Source organism: Lampetra planeri, chromosome 4 (assembly GCF_965212315.1).
Source record: "Lampetra planeri chromosome 4, kcLamPlan1.2.h2, whole genome shotgun sequence".
NCBI classification, from domain to species: Eukaryota; Metazoa; Chordata; class Hyperoartia; order Petromyzontiformes; family Petromyzontidae; genus Lampetra; species Lampetra planeri.
This window is the reverse complement of record NC_136110.1, coordinates 12,979,996-12,993,352: the sequence shown is the minus strand read 5'-3', so window position 1 is coordinate 12,993,352 and position 13,357 is coordinate 12,979,996. Positions and strand designations below refer to the sequence as shown.

Here is a 13,357-nt window from a genome sequence, read left to right as displayed (position 1 = left end):
TAAACTATTAAGCTATTAAACAATTTTTCTTTCATTTAACCAGGTAAGGACCACTGAGCTTTATAACTCTTTTTCATAAGCGACCTGGCCACAAATGATAGCTCAACGAAGTGGCTTATCATGTGGAAATTTCAAGCAACCAAATACTCTAAATGTGGAGAGAAAACTCTGAAGACCCGGAGAACAATCCACGGGACCACAGAGAGAGAGACATGCAAACTCCACATATATAGCAGGCGTCAGGGTCGAGATCGAACCTACGACCTCCTGTATAGCAGGCGAGGTAGTTAACATATCGCCACCATGGCACCCATGGTAAATCAGTTCGCCCCTATACAAACAAAACGCATCTTTGCTACTTTCTGCGCTCATTGTGCTTCACAACATTAAAGCTGCAATGGAAACAAATATTTGTAGTCGACATGAACAGTATCAACACTATTACGTACAAATGCTGCTCTGTTCATGTCTTATCTCCCGTTGAAACGGCTCGTTTGACAGTCGTACCCGGTACAGGTATGTGCCGATTGCTGGACTGTGTGAAGTCACACACGTGGTTCTGAAACTGTGGTGAAAAAAACAAATGGGACATTTCTGTTGTATATTTTTTCTTCCACGTGCAAATTTCAATAAAAACTAAATCTTTTGCCGAATGCTACATCAAATGGTTTTCACCGAATATATTTGTGAGACTTTGTTAAAGTCACAATACAGTACGTGGCTTAAGAGACCGTTGCATGGTGAGAATCCGTGGGCCCAAGTCACGTTCTGTACAGCCCATTTGCCAACCCACTGCTGGATGAAGTCGTCCTCATGTTGCGTCAATCGTGGGGTTGTTTAACCATACTTCACCGCACTGCATAGCGTGGGTTTGTGAAGGTGGGGACGCAGGACCGTTTCAGATGCCACTCGCCACTGACTGACTTTCGCCATGGCTGGGAATCAACTCAGGTCAACAGGTTCAATTACGCAGTGGGCAGTGGTGGGGGGAATGCTTCCGTTGTTTTTTTTGTTTCGACATCAGACACAGGTGAATGCTAAAATTGCGAGATGTTACCGATTCTACGCACAATCCGCCACTTTTTGGTGCAACGGTCGCCAAAACGGCTGCACGAATCAGGCCCTGGATGTTCACTCGAGAGGGATGTAGAGGGGATGAGTCATTCCACCGCACCTCTGATTAGCACAGTTGGCTACGTATGGTGCAAAAGAAATACAACACACGTACAAATATACCAGAAGACTCCCCAAAGAGTTCACGAAAACAAAAGGTGTTGAGAACCCCTGTCACAGACAATGCGAATGAGTGAGTCCACTCCTGGAGCTGGTACCTTGAGCTGAGCAGCAGCAGCACCAGCATGTGCCATTGGAGGCATGGCTTGAGTCGTGTGCCACGTCTGAAAAAAATATGAATTGATTTTCGTTTACATTTGTATGACCACATTAGTTAATGATTGATTAACCTTTGTACAACCATCAAACTATGTAAGGCGAGCTCCTCCATGTAATGCCTCTTTATCACAAAGTAGTGTTTCGATTAAGCGTTGAATTTCCTTGCAAGTTAATAGAATGCTGAAAATAACAGTCGTTACTAGTAATGCTAAAAATAAAGTGATGCATGGCATGTGCATGATAACCAACACATTTATTATATATAAAATGCCCCGAGGAAATTATTTGCATTACAGTGAGCACTTGCATATCTCTCACCTTCAGAATCATCATCTGGTTCTTCAAAATCACCATTATCTACATTCCAGATACAAGGGATAGCATTCGAGGGCGAGCGTCACGTACAGTATTGTGTTTAAATATGAGTGTGCCGAGTCCTTTCAAGTGTGTATTGGGATGGGCCCAATCCCCATCTTGGTCCCTGGTCGGCGCGTCTGTGACTGCAAAGGCACGAAGCACAATCTACGTATAGCCTTGGCTTCTTGTCCACTTCGTTTGTTGTCCTTCCCCCGCACCTCCAATTAGCACGGTTGGCTACGTAAGGTGCGAAAGAAGTTCAACGTACACACTGTACATACGTAAGTAAGGTGTCAAGCAAAGGCCTTGATCAGATCGTAAATCTTCCTTCAAAAAATATCCTGAAATTGTGAATAACCCAACTAATAATATATATCCGTTGTAATGTATATGAATACGTGAATCCTCCCTCTGGTCTTCGTGAAGTATTCGGAATGACGGCGGGAAACCACTTGACGGGTAGCACACTTTATTAAATCTTGTCTTTCCACAATAACACGTGTGGTCACTATTTCTCACACTACACACTCCACTTGACACGTGTGGTCACTACAACTCACGCTGCACATTCCACTTGACACGCGTGGTTACTATTTCTCACACTACACACTCCACTTGACACGTGTGGTGACTACGGCTCACGCTGCACGCTCACGGTGCACGCTCACGGGCACTCCAGCCCCGTAGCATCCGTGGAGCCTACAGACCCACCCCGGCTTGGGCGTGGGTCACGTCCTCTGGGTCCCGCGGGCCGGCCCTCACACGGACGTTCGGCCCCGGGTCCCAAGGTCCCGCCTCTGAGCCACACAGGGCCCTGGTCCCCACAAGGACAGCGGGACTAGGTGCCTCAGGGCCTTATCTCTTCCTCCTCCGTCTTCTGTCTTCACTGGTCACCAACTCCCCGTGCGCCTGTGCGCACCGCCTTATATAGCCTCCGCTCCCGGGAGACGGAGCGTATGCGGACCGCGACGTGAGCACCCCCTTAGTTGACCAATCCCCACGCGCTGCCACACGATCCCCTCGCTGTCAGCGCGCGTCACCGATACCCAGCCAATCACCGCCTCATAACCCATGACCCCGCGCTGACCCATGATCCTTCACCATCAGCGCGCATCACCAACACACACAGCCAATCACTACGCGCTGGCACACGATCCTTACCCCAGCGCGTATCACCACTACATTCGTAACCTAACTGGTTCACAGTGACGAAATCACATTTATTATCCACAACCCTGGCTGTCGCCTAATGATGCTGGTTGTAATAACCAGCAACATCACAATACTGTACTCGAATTGTAAATGTTGTGGGTTTACTCTCCAACACACCGGGATGCCAAACTAGTAACAAATTGACATGTTTTGTTTACGTGTCACATTTATATCTACGCGATCTAACCAAGAAAACCTCTATGGATAATAATGGTTGCGAAGGCCTATATGTGCTATAAAGGAATGTTTTTCCTCGCTACGATCAGCACATACGCGTTCCCCTAGCGACGTCATCCCTTTTCCATCCCTGGAAAAAAACTCTCTCTGTGACGTTTCCTGGCGGCAAATTTGAGCACGTAGATGCGCAGTAGTTTTCATCATCGAGTCTTTATTTTTATGCCGCGGAGGACAGCTTGGAGGAACCTTCTATGCGGTCTCCGAAATTCACTGGCAAGGCAATCTTTATCTTTGCTTTTCCGATTCTCGATCTACTAATTATCCTCGACACTCTAAGTGCATTTAGCCGAATGTGGTTAATGATTCTACGGGTCGATGGATGCACAACCACTCCTGGGGCAGCTCATCCCTGGTTGTGGTTTGGGAGACTCTCAATTCACAGGAGGTTATGCTCAATAAATATGCAAACTTGGTACTGGGAATCAGAGATCACATTTCCATGTTCTCCTTCTATAATGTTAACAAGAGTTGAGGTACAAGTTACACATTGTTTGTAAGTGAGAAGTGTTTGTAGATGATTAGCGCGCCATGTTGGCAAGATGTTAGCTCCCTCGCCTGGTATACAGGAGGTTGTGGGTTCGATCCCGACCCTGACGCCTGCTGTATATTTGGAGATTGCATGGTTCTCCCCATGGTCGTGTGGATTTTTCTCCGGGTCCTCCGATTTTTCCCTCCACATTTAGAATCAACATGCATTTAGAGTATTCGGCTGCGATACATTTCCACCTAATAAGCCACTTCGTTGAGCTACCATTTGTGGCCAGGTCGCTTCTGAAAAAGAGTTGTATAGAACAGTGGGCCTTAGCTCATAAAACAAATAAAAATAGTTCCTCGTTAGGTTTACAAACGATAAATGCTCTCTTCTCCGCAATGTATAGTATTACCACCCAACATTGAGCATCTCTCCTGACCCTCGAATGAAGGATTCATCGCCATCATCGTTAACACATTCCTGCGGTGGGAGCTGGTAGGAATGTTGGGTTGCTCGGTCAATGGCCAGGGTCAATGGCGGCGTGGTGTATTCCGCAAATATGCCTGACTGTGAGGGCGGACACAAGCCGGCGTGAGTAGGTTAAACGTTGAGTATAGCCCAACCCTCCCCACCCAGCCCCTCCCCACCCTCCCCTCCCCACACAGCTCCTCCCCACCCTCCCCTCCCCACCCAGCCCCTCCCTCCCCACCCAGCCCCTCCCTGCACGACGGACAGAATAATCCCCTGTGGGCTGGTGTAATCAGGAAGTTCCTACCAGTATAATTGTAAATGTTGTGGGCTTACTCTCCAACACACCGGTGTGCTGAACTAGTAACTAATTGGCATGTATTGTTTACGTAACAAACCTTACTAATTGGCTGTGTCGGGTGGCGGCGGGCTTAACAACACATTTATATTTACGCGATCTAACCCAAAGACCACTATTCTGGATCGTTATTATGATTATGATTGTCGTCGTGAGCTCTCTGGCGCTTCCTGTAGTGGAGGCCCTTCAACCAGCAGCGGCGTGAGCATTAACTGTAACCGCAGCGCAGCCCCTGTGCAGTTTAGTCGGTTCACTTTGTTAAAAACCAAGGTGACAACTCGGGATTTGATTCCAATTCGCAAGAGTGACCAGAGACACCAAAATGGCAAAAGTCAACAACGGCAAAAAACAAGCAGCGTACAGCTGCTTGTTTTCTCGGAACGCACAAGCGCTCAGCGTTAATTTTATTTAGAGAGCACCGCTGTTTTTAAAGACACTGTACTCACCGCAGAGAACCGTAGCGACACCACCTCTCTCTATAATAGCTGGTGCCAAACTGCCACACGCCCTCCCGCATGGCCTTGTGGGAGCCTCCGTATCGAAAAAGTTATTTTTTTTCGGTTCCGTTTCGATGATGCAAATGTATGTCATCGGAACAGAATCAGAATAAAAACGTATGACGTACATGTGCGTACGTGCAAGCGGTTCAGCGTTACGTGTACGTCATCGGAACGGGTAAGGGTATGTTGACCAAATAGATATCAGAGCAACAAAAAAACAAATATGTCAGCAAGTGCGTTGTGTGAGTGTGGGAGTGTAAATGTGTGCTTGACTGACTGGTGCCAAGGAGCTGCAGGCCACCGTCCCTGCTCAGGCTGATGGCAACAGGCCGCTCCACAGACCCGTAGAAACTGTCCACCTCACTCGGGCTGTCGGGCCGACTGCTACACAACACGAAGAACACAATGGGCGACCATCAGAGCCGTTCTGGTCTCCTCTGTTTCACAATAAATCGCGACGGAATATTATCATTTTTAATTCGTCCTGTAAGTGCACCTGTCCGCTAAGTGGCGGGCAGCTCTTGACGATAACCTTTCAAGGAATTACGATTCGATTCGTAATGAAGACTGAATACGGTTCCCAACAGGTTCGTGTGATTGTTGAGATGATGGAACCAGACATCGTTTATTGGCTTGTAAATAATCTACAAATTGGCACAATTCAGTGCGGCCTGTGAGTCAAGCAGCAATTCTGTTTTTCTTTAATTTTTTAAACCTTAACAGTTTTTTTCCTCATTTGTTCTATCTCATGTGCAGAGTTTTGTTCATCCAATTAGCCTAAATAGGAACATTTCGAAATACGATTTGAATGAATCGCAATTGATTGATTCTCACTTGCACAATTGAACGTGTTCATAGGCGAGCATCAGATGAGATTTTCATGACAGAATCTATCCGTTGTCATTGCATGGCGAATGTTGTTCTTGGGGGCAGCCAATCAATGACGCGTGCCATCCAGTGATGATTCCTGGAATCCCCACGAGAATCCCGGTATTTTGAATGAAGATGTGGGGATCGCCAGTGAAATGGATAAGGCATGTAATGTTTGCGTCGTCTTCGACTTGTCGTGCTTCGGGAGCGTCGATGTTCGCTGGGTAACGTGATGGGAAACACTCTTGAACCCTAAAAACACTGTGGACCAAGAGTACAGCTTCTCCGTAATCCATACCAACAGCAATCTATTCGTCGTACAAAAAAAAAGGTTGCCACTCCATAAATGTTTGGACTTCTTTTCTCTTCATCGCACTGCGACTAACGATGCTGCCCAGTGTACTCCTCTCAGTCGCACCTCACCACCTCGGCCCATTTCGCGCCCTTGCTCTGCTAGTCCTCTACCACGTCCACAGTGGGTTATACAATAGGATGTTAATCTCGTCTACCACCCTTCCTCGTACATATAAAACACGTAGGAATACATGTTTTCCGTGCTTTTTTTTTACAGATGTCTCCAAAAATAATGCGAGTTGATAAAGGAAATGCAACATTATAGATCTAGATTCTGAATCTCGATTTGAAGTTTTCATGACTGCAGGGATCCATATTCTTTGGTTATTTCGGTAAAGTCACGTAGGTAGAAAAATAAAATAATATTATAGATATTTCCTATTTGTCGTCTCAGCGATGGTCTATGTGAAACTGTAAATGTATCTCTTACGTGTCTGTGTGGTATACCTGCTGCTCTTATAGAACTCGGTGATGATACACTGTTCCTTAATTTCATTCCTGATGGCTCCCATCCACTTCTGCAGAAAGAGAGAGGATTGATGAGGTGAAGGAGTGAGAGTCGGTGCACGAGGCGCGTGATGATTGCGGGAATTGATTTTTGTGCTTGGTTGTCCTTCCCCGCACCTCCGATGAGCACGGATGGCTACGTACGGCGAGAAAAAAGTTCAACATAACACTGTACATACAGTGAAGTAATGCACAGCAGCGGTCATCAGCCCTGGACAGAAACAGCTTCGACGTCGCTCTCCGATGTGTTTTCGACGTTTGTACCGCGTGCCGTCTGGAGTGTTGTCCGACGGGTCACGCTCTCTGCGGGGAGCTTCTCCTGGGAAGTGAAGAAGCTCCCAGGTACGAGGAGTGAACCGTTCGGACTTCATGCCGCACAGCACGCGGCATAACATGAAGATACAATGGAGAGCTACGGAGCAGCACGACCACAAACACTGACGCAGTCGTACAACTTAACGAGTGGTTTTCCCCTCGTGGCTGAACAATTGGTACAACTGTGTATTTAAAAAAAGACTCGTGGCCATCTGGCAATAAAGTAAGTAACGTGTCAAAACTTACACAAACGTGTGTACCCTTGAACAGTGCCTGTTCATCGTCGTGAAACGGATCAGTAACGTGAACTCAAATACGGAACAAAGCTGAGAAGTACGCAGAAAAAAAACGTGGAGACATCAAATTCTAAGAATTACTTTGAGGGGGCAGAAAGAGGAACATGTGCATCGGAGAGCGAACACACACATTGGAGGAGACATCTTATTGGGTGTTATGAAAGAGTAAGAGGGCTTGGGCAGGACTCATCGCGAGAGGGAGATGATTGCCGATGGATAAAACTGGTGATGCGACTGGAAGCCCGAGAAGATAACAGCAGAGGTCGAATAATGAGATCTGTGCGTACGCAGAAGTTAGATGGATTCCATCATCGCAGAATCATGAGATTAACTATTTTATTTAATCAAACTAAACCAAACTATTTTATTTTATCAAACTAAACCAAACTCTTTTTATTTGACCAGGTAAGGCCCAATGAGTTTTAATAGCAAATTTTCAGAAGCGACCTGGCCACAAATGATAGGTAAACGAAGTGGCTTATTATTTTGTGGACATTTATCGCAGCCAAATACTCTAAACGCATGTGGTTTCTAAATGTAGAGGGAAGTAGAGGACCTGGAGGAAAATGCACACGACCACGGGGAGAGAGACATGCAAACTCTAAATATATAGTATTCAGGGTTGGGATCGAACTAACAATCTCCTGTATACCAGGTGACGTAGTTAAGATATCGTCACCTTGGTGGAGGCCTTTGTCCAGAAGTGGACAAATAACAATGATCTTAAATGACTTCAAATATGTAATATTATACCTCATATTTCCACCTGATATCCCCACCAAACGGTAAAAAAAACATTTCCCAAAATAAATCACGCAATGAACATACACGAATAAATCACAATTAACAAACATTGCTTCACAACATAAGCATATAAGCAGCTGCATCAGTTGATTAAAACCGAACACAACCCATCCGATTACCTAATTTTGTTAATTTATGTCCATATTTAATATTATCTCTGGGATGTCTAGCGTGTCCCTGTAGCAATGGTTAAAGGTGCAGTCCTGCAATTTCTTGATGACACCACTGCTGGCAGGAAGCTCTCGAGACGCTGTCCCCAATGTGATGCTGTGCTCTGCTGTCACTTTGCCGACTCAGCACAGCCTTTGCAACTCTCGTCTGTCTTCTTATCCGGTTACATCATCAGAACTGAACTCCACGAGTAAGAAAACAGATGAGCTGACGATATGTCTCCTTCCCATGAATGTCTCTCCACGTAAAGTAAAAAAAGAAATGTATTTTTTCACAGTGCATCAGCCCCGCGGTCTTCCGGGAGCGCAATAATCTCAGCGGCATTGATTCAATACGAGCCAGCTCTCGTCTGGGCTGATGAGTTGTGTAAAAATACTCTTTGGTTTTTTCGGTAAAGTCACGTAGGTAAAAAAAATGAAATGAAAACTAAATGTGTAAAAATACTTAGATTATTTTTAATTTACAGGGAAATACAGATATATATTATGGATGCATATAGTCCGCTTATCTATTTTGTTATTTATATTCTCCACAGAATTGCAAGTGCTTATTGTGCGACACCAGTGAGAGAGAGAAAGACGGACGAGGGAAGACAGGGTAAGGCCCGTCCCCCACCTTGCGTTCCTCTTCATTCGCTGCCGAGAAGTACCACTTGCGTCGATTCTTGCACATGTGCATCACCTTGAAAGGATAGATGGCGTGGGAGCCAAACTCCTCTGGAGCGCGGAGGACTCTGCCACATGCGCACGCACCGGACCAAAAAATGAGACACAATTCACAGACACAATTGCAACAAATGTGTATTCGTTATTTGTAGACGCCGCATGAATTCCTCTGCCTCTCCGCTACACAACTTGAGCCATTGTTGAGGCCGTGCTGAGCCAACCTGGAACGGCTGGCTCAGGAGGTGCCCAGGTAGGTTTTCCACTGCAGAAGGAGAGCCGTGCCGCTGGCATCACTCACGATGAATGGACCGGAAGACGCGTGTCTGTGACGCTGTAGGATCTTACCAATTACAGAAAATCGACCACTCAGTACCTCCACCCTCCCACGCACATTCCCCCCCACCCACCCACGCCTTGCACCTCCAACCTGCAGAGCCCCCAAGGCCCCCCCCCCATCCTGCAACATGCACGCATTCTGATTGGCTGCCCCCCAAGTGGTGGCCAGCACGTGGGAGGGAGAAGGGTAGTTTGTGGCAATGTGCAGCAATCATTAAGACTGTCATAGCCCACTGATGTCTCATGCAATGGGCCATGTAATTTTGTTTTATTGTAACTAACAAGAGCCCGGTACAAAGCACAAGTCCCCAGGGCTCAGTGCTCCTGGGGTTTAAAGAAAGGAGGACAATTTGGGCTCACTGCCCCACCCAGGTGGCCACCGTGAGCAGCAGCATGAGAGTTTATATGGGAGGAAAGGATGGGGAGAGGATAATAAAAGTAAGGGGATAAAGGGAACGGAAGAGGAGGGGGCAATGGGCAATGGCATTTGCCCTACCTCTGACCCTGCCTTGCCAGGCTTATATATATTCTCGTAAGACTACCAATATCCAGGTATGGCTCCGACTTGTCGCGGTAACTTGCCAGCAAAAAAAACACCCGCACCTTAAGGTCCATGCGGTGGTTTGGCACTAATGTGCCAGTGGAAACGTTGCATTCGAACACTATTGACGGAAAAATAATACAGTAATTTTCTGCCCATGCAACAGGCAGATGGGGTAAGAGTGAGATCCAGGGCAATGCCTAGGTTCATTCAGAAAACACGCGCAAAAACATTATGTTCGAAGATTAATCCCACGCTCGAATCAGCTGATTTAAACCGACTAACAACACGTGATGGGAATCCTAAATAGTTGAGGCAGTGGCACAAAATAATGTTAATGAGTGGAGCGCGATAGAAGTGGACAACAGGGCCTGGTTTTATAATCGGACAGCATTGTGGGTGGGTGGGGTGAATCCGGGGTGGCTGGTGCAGTGTGGGTGGGTGGGGTGAATCGGGGGTGGGGCTTGTGCATTGTGGGTGGGTGGGGTGAATCCGGGGTGGCTGGTGCAGTGTGGGTGGGTGGGGTGAATCCGGGTGGCTGGTGCAGTGTGGGTGGGTCGAGTGAATCCGGGGGGGCTGGTGCATTGTGGGTGGGTGGGGTGAATCCGTGGGGGCTGTTGCAGTGTGGGTGGGTGGGGTGAATCCGGGGGGGCTGTTGCAGTGTGGGTGGAGTGAATCCGGGGGGGGGGCTGGTGCATTTTGGGTGGGTTGGGTGAATCCGGGGGGGCTGTGTGCAGTGTGGGTGGCCACTGCACAAGAAGCTGTGAGAAAGCTGAGCTGGACGGGTTTTGGAAAAGGTTATCAGATTGCGGTTTGTTGAGCCTGAAACCCAACCACTCGATGCGGTCAAGAAATGTACAGTGTAATGCAATATTATTTAAGAATTCCTAATACCATGTCTGGATCAATGCTCCAACACCACGAATGTGTACATAATTTGGGCTAAATTTTTGACATAATGTTTGTACAATTCATGGCTAAGGTGCGGGAAAAAAAGAATAATTTAAGGAAAGATCAAATAAGGTGGGACAATACCACACCTAAAAAGTTGTGTTTACATTTTTATTTTTATTTATTCATAAATCTACCAAAAAATGTAAATAGCAATACTGTATAAAGAGCCACAAACCAAGAATAGAATTGTAGTGTTTCAATATGGGGCGACTCGGTTTGCACGGTGACGCGCCTGGGCCATTCTCACATTTATTTTTATTAACATGTTTTATTGTCATTAAAGACCCCAGGATACAGTGTGGATTTCAACAATAAGAGGAGAAAAAAGACAGCAGATGAGGTGTAACGAGCCAGGCACAATGCACCCTCAAGATTAGCAATCAAACAGGGGCGTCTGAGCTCGCTGCCCTACCGTGGTAGGGGTGACGATCGGGAGTGGTGCATTTCAGGGGGACGAAGATGGAAGAAGGGGCAGGTGGAGGCGGAGGAGGGACAACGTAAACAAACAGAACCAAAAATATGTGGGGGGAACATTTTGAAGGCTCTGAATTTCTTAGCTTTATTGAAGTGTGCAATAGATACCGCTTGGTAGCAGTGGCCTCTGTTTGGCACCACTTTCCTTGGCCACTGCACACATAGTCGGCTTTTATTCAACCACATGTCTCCTTTGATTTCAGACCTTTGTGTTCTATGGATAGTGAAAATGAATTACTCAGCGGGTCCCTAAACGCATCGCAGCAACGGTGTTGACATCTACATTTCTTCTTAACGTGTCAATTACACCAAATAATGTGCCAAATTATTGTAAAGTTGCTAATGTGTGTCTTCTACATGAAGGCTGTAAACTAACCAAATGATGAGACCAGCATCAGTCATGTGCATTTTGTTAAAACTGCTGGAAAATCGAAGAAAAAACAATTTGTTCCTCATATGGGGGCAATATTAAACGTTTTCTCAAAACAACCAGTTATGGGGCAGAGACACAATACAATATCGACCACTATGGAAATTATCAATTATCGCTCTGGCTTTTTATATGCAAAAGATAATATAGCTCTCTCCTATGTGTTTCTGCTTCAGTTTGGACAGCCATACAGCAACTACCCGAAAACATAGAGTCGTAAAAACTACATATTTTGAGCCGTCTAATTTGATTTATGAAAGAAAACCTTTGCCTTGGTAGATCATCAGATTCTGAACTTCAAGTCTGGAAAACCATGGCATCAGCTCTTGTGTCATATGTCATGATGAGTACTGCAAGATCCGACCGCCTCCGTCTAGTGCTCGCTGAGCTACATTGGCTTCCGGTTACTGAACGAGCACATTATCAGGTCGCAATCATTACACACAAAGTGCTTGCCATAAATGAACCACACAACCTTTCTGATCTCGTCAAGGAGCATAAATAATCACGCGAACTGCAGACATTCTCACAGCGGCTTTTGGCTAGGCATCGAACAAAGACAGTCACTGCATCCCGCACTTTCAAGTGCACTTCTGCGGCCGTCTGGAACACTCTTCCTTCCGATGTTAGGAAGCCACTGGGACTATGCACTTTTAAATCATCTAGAATGAAAACCCATCTTCTTGGTTCTTTCGGTAAAGTCACGTAGAAGGGAAGTAATAAAATAATAAAAATAAAACATAATAAAATTATTCTCACGACGTTTCGGCCACAACGCAAGCAGCCGTCCTCAGGTGAAAACCAGGTCCGTCGAGGCGACAGACTCTGTGTGGTTCATTTGTGGCAAGCACTTTGTGTCGCCTCGACGGACCTGGTTTTCACCTGAGGACGGCTGCGTATGTTGTGGCCGAAACGTCGTGAGAATAATTTTATTATGTTTTATTTTTATTATTTTATTACTTCCCTTCTACGTGACTTTACCGAACGAACCAAGAAGATGAATCCCTGCAGTCACGAAAGCTTTAAATCGAAAATGAAAACCCATTTCTTTAAAACTGATTTTGGTGTTTAGTTTGTTTTTCTTTCCCCGCACCTCCAATTAGCATGGTGCGAAAGAAGTTCAACATATACATGCACACCACCGTTCTGATACTGCCAACGAAATAAAAGCTCGGCCATGGTAGGCCATTCATCCATATTCCAACGAACTCCAACCCCGCTTAAGTTCTAAAATACAACACAACCAAGGTGAGGGTGATATGGTTAGGTATGATGCAGAGAGACACGTACCTGTTGTACCCTCGCAGGGAGAAGGCTCCCTGCGGGTAGACGGACGAGCAAGACTTGTAGTAGTAAATGCAGCCACGGTACAGAACCGTGAATCTCAGTTGCCCTGCATTAGGGGGAAAAAATCACACCGGTTAATTTGATTCCACCTCGGTTATATTGATGGCTCTTATATGGCGTTACCAAACGTCTTGTGGTGAAATGTGTTTTCTGCATCTGTGAGCTCAATTGGCTTTTTGTGTCACTGAAGGAACTCAGATCTCAAAATTTGTTTAGGAAATTGTCTCATTTGGGCAATGTGGTGTGGAGTGAATTCGAGCGAGTCTGACTAATACTGGAGAAGATGAATGGGGGTTA

General features: G+C 46.1%; 1 protein-coding gene across 2 annotated transcripts in view; it reads right to left on the bottom strand.

Annotated features, from left to right (window-relative positions):
• The window catches only part of SH3BP2 (SH3 domain binding protein 2), a 44,997-nt gene that overhangs the window by 13,569 nt on the left and 18,071 nt on the right, over positions 1–13,357 (bottom strand). For both annotated transcript variants that reach the window (XM_078593308.1, XM_078593307.1), the window contains 6 exons: positions 13,004–13,106; positions 8,929–9,046; positions 6,668–6,738; positions 5,274–5,380; positions 1,711–1,749; positions 1,332–1,397 (listed from right to left, as the gene is read on the bottom strand). In XM_078593308.1, coding sequence (XP_078449434.1) covers positions 1,332–1,397; positions 1,711–1,749; positions 5,274–5,380; positions 6,668–6,738; positions 8,929–9,046; positions 13,004–13,106 — 504 coding nt within the window. The remainder of the gene's footprint in view (positions 1–1,331; positions 1,398–1,710; positions 1,750–5,273; positions 5,381–6,667; positions 6,739–8,928; positions 9,047–13,003; positions 13,107–13,357) is intronic.